This window comes from Hemiscyllium ocellatum, unplaced genomic scaffold (assembly GCF_020745735.1).
Source record: "Hemiscyllium ocellatum isolate sHemOce1 unplaced genomic scaffold, sHemOce1.pat.X.cur. scaffold_625_pat_ctg1, whole genome shotgun sequence".
Classification (NCBI taxonomy): Eukaryota; Metazoa; Chordata; class Chondrichthyes; order Orectolobiformes; family Hemiscylliidae; genus Hemiscyllium; species Hemiscyllium ocellatum.
The window spans coordinates 59,095-65,187 of record NW_026869141.1 but is presented as its reverse complement, the minus strand read 5'-3'; the positions used below and the strand labels follow the sequence as shown (position 1 = coordinate 65,187).

The following is a 6,093-nucleotide window of genomic DNA, read 5'->3' as shown; positions in this document are numbered from 1 at the left end:
GTAAGACTTTGGTTAGGACACACTTAGAGTACTGCGTTCAGTTCTGGTCACGACATTACAGGAAGGATGTGGAGACTTTGGGTAGGGGGCAGAAGGGCTTTACCAGGATACTGCCTGGATTAGAGGGAATGGCTATAAGGCGAGGCCAGAAAAACTCAGGTTGTTTTCTCTGGAGCGGCGGAGGCTGAGGGGAGACTTGATAGAAGTCGGTAAAATTATGAAATACAGAGATTGGGAAAAGATACTGACTGTCAATCCAGATGTGAGAGGCAAGTTTTTCACACACAGAGAGTGGTAGGAGTTCAGAATGTGTTGCCTGGGGTAGTGATGGACGCAGGTATGATAAAGATGTTTAAGGGAGTTTGAAATAAGCTCATGAATATGTAAGGAATGGAGGGATATGGAACAAGGTAAGACAGAAGGGATTGGTTGAATTGGGTCTGATGTTCAGTACAACAGTGTGGGCTGAAGGGCCTGGTCCATGTGTATTTTGAAATGCCCCACTGCTTTGATTCGTTTGTCATCTTAGAAACTTCATGCTCTGTATTTTTCTGCCTTTATCCAGCCCCACTCTCCTGAACAGCTCCTGAGTATCCAACCCCAGCACCCCCCCCCCCTCCCAAAACAATTAATAACATTGAAAACCGTGTCCTGAGCTCAGAGACTGATGGCTGGTGGATACTCCACTCAGGTGTTCCCTGCTTTGTGAATGTGTGCACAGACCTGACTGCAGTAGGCATTGCTAGTGACCTCATCTGTACCAACACAGCACGGGGTTAGATATAGTAAAGCTCCCTCTACACTGTCCCCCCCATCAAACACTCCCAGGGACAGGGACAGCACGGGGTTAGATACAGAGTAAAGCTCCCTCTACACTGTCCCCATCAGGACAGGGATAACATGGGTTTACTGTCCCAGTAAACATTCCCAGAACCCAGACAATACTGGTTTAGATACAGAGTAAAGTTCCAGTAAACAGTCCCGGGACGGGGATCTCATGCTGTCCCTTTACCAAGGTCTTGAGTTTATCCTTGAGTATGAACCCGATCCCCAGGTTTGTCCCTGAATCTCTCAGCCAATTGGACGGCCTGCTGTCCTGATGGTTTTGTTTTCAATGGCCTGCAGGGGTTTGGATGTCACCAGCAATGGCCCGTGGCAGCTGGGAGAGCTGGGGAAGTTGGCTGAAGATTGCAGCGGTGATGGTATTGCTGTCTCCACCCACCTGCTGCTCCAACATCCTAGTGGTGCCAGTGGACGGCAGCCACTGGCTCAACATGCGAGTGCTGCTGGAGGAGCTGCATGCCCGGGGACACAACATCAGTGTGCTGCGCTCGTCCTCCAGCCAGTACATCGCTGAGGAGCCCTCACTCTACCACTGCTTCACCATGTCCCTGCATGGCAAGCTGGGCATCACAGAGGACCAAGAGATGTTGTCGCAGTTCCTGCTGGAATCGCTGGAGATCCTGCGCGGGGGGCTGACCCTGACTGCCTTCGTGCGCAACACCCAGATCATCCGCAAGATGCTGTGGGAGACTCACCACAAGCAGCGGGAGTTCATCCGGCTCCTGTTTGAGGACGGCGCGCTGATGGAGAAGCTGCAAGGAGCCGGGTTCGCCCTGGTGCTGACCGATCCCTTCTTCCCGGCCGGTGTGATGCTGGCCCACCACTTGCAGCTGCCTCTGGTCTGCCACACCCGCTGGCTGTCCTTCGGTGACGGCCACTATTTGATCGCGCCATCGCCCCCCTCCTACGTGCCCGTGGTGGGCTCGCGCTACACCGCCAACATGTCCTTCCTGCAGCGACTGGCCAACGCCATGCACTACATCATCACTGTCAAGCTGGGCAGCGCCATGATACACCCCAGCTACGACGAGCTGTGCCACCGGTTCCTGGGGCCGGGCACCGACATCGAGAGCCTGACGCAGCGCGCCGACCTGTGGCTGATGAAGGTGGACTTTGTCTTTGAGTTCCCGCGGCCCACCATGCCCAATGTGGTCTACATTGGGGGGATGCAGTGCCACCCAGCCCGGCCTCTGCCGCCAGACCTGGAAGAGTTCGCTCGGGGCTCTGGGGAGCACGGAGTGGTCTTCATGTCACTGGGCACCCTGGTGACACAGATCCCCGCCGAGCTGGTAGAAACCATCGCCGAGGCTTTCGCCCAGCTGCCCCAGAGGGTGATCTGGAAGTACCAGGGCGACAGGCCGGCAAACCTGGGCAACAACACCCTCCTGGTGCGCTGGGCGCCGCAGAATGACGTCCTCGGGGACCCCCGGACCCGGGCCTTCATCTCCCACGGCGGCACCAACAGCATCTACGAGGCCATCTACCACGGGGTGCCGGTGCTGGGCCTGCCCCTGATCTTCGACCAGTACGACAACCTGGTCCGGCTGGAGAGCCGGGGTGCTTCCCTGACCCTGGACGTGGGCCGCCTGGACTCCCGGCAGCTGCTGGAAGGCCTGAGGGAGGTCCTGAGCCAGCCCTCTTACCGGGAGGCCATGGCCCGGCTCTCGGCCCTGCACCGCGACCAGCCGCAGACCCCGTTGCAACGCGCTGCCTTCTGGGTGGAGTTTGTCCTGCGGCACGGCGGAGCTACCCACCTGCGGACCACCTCCTCCGGCCTGCCCTGGTACGCCTACTACAGCCTGGACGTGGCACTGTGCCTGGGCGTGGTTGTGGCGTCCCTCACCGGGCTGGCCCTCCTGGCCATAAGGAGGCTGTACCGAGCCCTGAGGAGGGTGAAGCAGAAACAGTCCTAATACAGGGCTTCGCTCGGTCAGTGGGCAGGGTGTCGGGGAGTGGGGTGGGTGGTGGGTGCTAGATTCTGATCGAACTGCTACCTTTCTCTTCACCTGCAAGCAGTCCTTTCTCCTGCAGGGTGGGTCAGCTATTTGACTGCGGTTGGCATCGCCACCAACCTCCAATTCCACTTCCCTGGGGCTTTGAGAAGTTGACATCCGGTGGGTTTGGGATGGGAGGGGAGCAACTCTCAGATGCTAATACACCCACTATCATGAGAGTCCAGACTGATTCCCAGTGTGGGTGGTGGGGGCGGCTATGTGCTGCATTAACTACTCCTGGGACATGGGCATCACCGATCGGCCTTGCCGTTAAACTATTAATCCAGAGACCCCACAGGGAATGTTCCGGGCACACTCCATACCTGATGGTGGAACAAGAGTTCAATAAATAAAAACAATCTGGAACTAAACCCCTAGCGGTGTCCAAGGAACTGTTGGTGACTGGAGGAAATCTCCATCAGCTTCACAAATGTGCTCAAGGGAAAGAAATCTGCCATCCTTTACCTGGTCTGAGCGGACACAGGACACCAGGCCAGAGTCAGGCGGTCGATTCCGAACTGCTTTCTGGTTAATTAGGGAAGGACAACAAAATGCTACACACGTAACAAAATCCTGTCCAGCTGGCGAGGCTTTCATGGAGGGTTTGGACAGGGACAGTGCAAAGGGAGATATAGTTCATGTTCAAAGGAGGAAAGCCATCTCTTATACCCCGTGCTGTCCCTGTCCCTGGGAGTGGTTGATGGGGGGACAGTGTAGAGGGAGCTTTACTCTGTATCTAACCCTGTGCTGTCCCTGTCCCTGGGTGTGTTTGATGGGGGACAGTGTAGATGGAGCTTTACTCTGTATCTAACCACATACTGCCCCTGTCCCCGGGAGAGTTTGATGGGGGACAGTGTAGAGAGAGCTTTACTCTGTATCTCACCCTGTGCTGTCCCTGTCCCTGGGAGAGTTTGATGGGGGGAGTGTGTAGAAAGAGTTTCACTCAATCTCTAACCTTGTGCTGTCCTTGTCATGGGAGTGTTTGATGGGGACAGTGCAAAAGGAGCTTTACTCTGTACCTAACTATGCGCTGTCCCCGTTCCCGGGAGTGTTTGATGGGGGAAAATGTAGGGGGAGCTTGAATCTATATCTAACCCAATGGTGTTCCCTGTCCTGGAAGTGTTTCATGGGGGTCAGTGTAGGGGGTACTTTACTTGAACTAACCCCGCTGTGTTTGGGACACACATACTGGCCACTTCAACATCACTGAGAGGATTAGTTCAGTGGCTTTCTGAACGATGATTATACTCCCTGAGACAAACAATAATAGTAACAATACATTCGATCTCAAACATCATCCAGCATACAGCAATCAAACTCATGATATGCATTATGCATCGACATCACAAAACTACACCCAACAGCAAGAGACGCTTCAGGTCCTCCTACCTCTACTAGCCCTCTGAGGAGGCTCTGCCCTGAACTTCAAATTCCCTCTCGGTTCTGTTCTCATAGCTTCACCTCTGTCTGTCTGTACAGAAGGACATGCAGTTTTAAAACTGTTCTCGTTTTTATAGACACAGATCCCCCCCCCCGTACTGTCACCGTGTGGGGGAATCACTGACACAGACCCCAGTCCCGTCACCGTGTGGGGGAATCACAGACACAGACCCCCGTCCCGTCACCGTGTGGGGGAATCACTGACACAGACCCCCGTCCCGTCACCGTGTGGGGGAATCGCAGACACAGACCCCCGTCCCGTCACCGTGTGGGGGAATCGCAGACACAGACCCCCGTCCCGTCACCATGTGGGGGAATCGCAGACACAGAACCCAGTCCCGTCACCGTGTGGGGGAATCACAGACACAGACCCCCGTCCCGTCACTGTGTGGGGGAATCGCAGACACAGACCCCCGTCCCGTGTGGGGGAATCGCAGACACAGAACCCAGTCCCGTCACCGTGTGGGGGAATCACAGACACAGACCCCCATCCCGTCACCGTGTTGGGGGGGGGAGTCACAGACACAGTCCCCCGTCCTGTCACCGTGTGGGGGAATCACAGACACAGAACCCAGTCCCGTCACCGTGTGGGGGAATCACAGACACAGTCCTCATTTCTGGGAGGAGATGCAGGAGCAGGTAACATCTCCCTAAATGAAAGCCAAGGCACTCAACAGAAGACTGACAAAAAAAGCCATCATGCCCAGAGAATTGTGAACCGAAGACCCTTCCTCAAAGTGTAATCTTCACGAGTGGAATCATGAGATGTCTGCTGTTTAAGTGTGATGAACGTGGAGCAGAGCTGGTCTGGGCTGAATCACTGCCGAGGATCACTGAATGAAGCAAGGTATTGGAGAGGCTGTAAGGAGTCCACTCTGTTACTGGTGGTTCTCACTTTCCCCAGAACCACCTTAGTTGTGGAGTTGGGTGTTTGTGGGTTTGTAGCTGAAAGTTCCCGTGCCTGCAGCATTTCAAGCATGTGGCTCACCACCATCTTCTCAAGGTGTGATTTAGGACAAGTGATCCACTCTGGGCGTGTCTGAAATACACAGATCCACATCTGGAACAGGGAGTTAAAAGACACGGCACCAATTAAAATCCTCAAGCCCCTCCCACTGTTCAGTGACAAGGTGAATCTCGGTCCAAAGGTAATCCCAGCAATGACCCATGCAAAAGCAGCGACTGCAGTAGCCTCATGGTGGAAATAGCCACATAACATCTCAATTGGACAGCACAGAGCCCGAGGGGGGAGAGGGGCTGTGAGGAAAAAGGTAGAAGAGAGGAGAGGAGAGGGAGAGAAATTGAGATGAGAAGAGAGGAAGACCAGAGAGACAGAGAGAGGAGACAAGGAGAGAGATGGGAGTACAGAGGAGAGAGGGAAAGGAGAGAGGGGGAGGAGGGAGGGGTAAAGTGAAGCGGGGAGAGAGGGGGGGAGAGATGGGTGCAGCGAGGAAAGATGGTAAAAGAGACAAGTGGAAGGAGGCAGAAGACAGAGAAGGGGAGAGTGACAGGACAGTTAGAAAGAAAGAAATGGGAATGAGGTGAACAAGATGGAACATAGAAAAATACAGCGCAGTACAGGCCCTTCGGCCCTCGATGTTGCGCCGATCCAAGCCCACCTAACCTACACTAGTCCACTATCCTCCTTATGTCTATTCAATGCCCGTTTAAATGCCCATAAAGAGGGAGAGTCCATCACTGCTACTGGCAGGGCATTCCATGAAGTCACGACTCGCTGAGTAAAGAATCTACCCCAACACCTGTCCTATACCTACCACCCCTTAATTTAAAGCTATGCCCCCTCGTAATAGCTGAC

General features: G+C 54.6%; 1 protein-coding gene across 1 annotated transcript; it reads left to right on the top strand.

Annotated features, from left to right (window-relative positions):
- Nucleotides 1-1,145: 1,145 nt before the first annotated feature.
- Nucleotides 1,146-2,756, top strand: LOC132814027 (UDP-glucuronosyltransferase 2C1-like). Its single transcript, XM_060823345.1, has one exon. It carries the CDS (start codon nucleotides 1,146-1,148, stop codon nucleotides 2,754-2,756), a length of 1,611 nt encoding a protein of 536 aa, XP_060679328.1.
- Nucleotides 2,757-6,093: the final 3,337 nt, after the last annotated feature.

Bases quoted from the DNA above. Each gene is read 5' to 3' on its own strand.
- LOC132814027 (XM_060823345.1), top strand. From the start codon at position 1,146: ATGGCCCGTGGCAGCTGGGAGAGCTGGGGAAGTTGGCTGAAGATTGCA.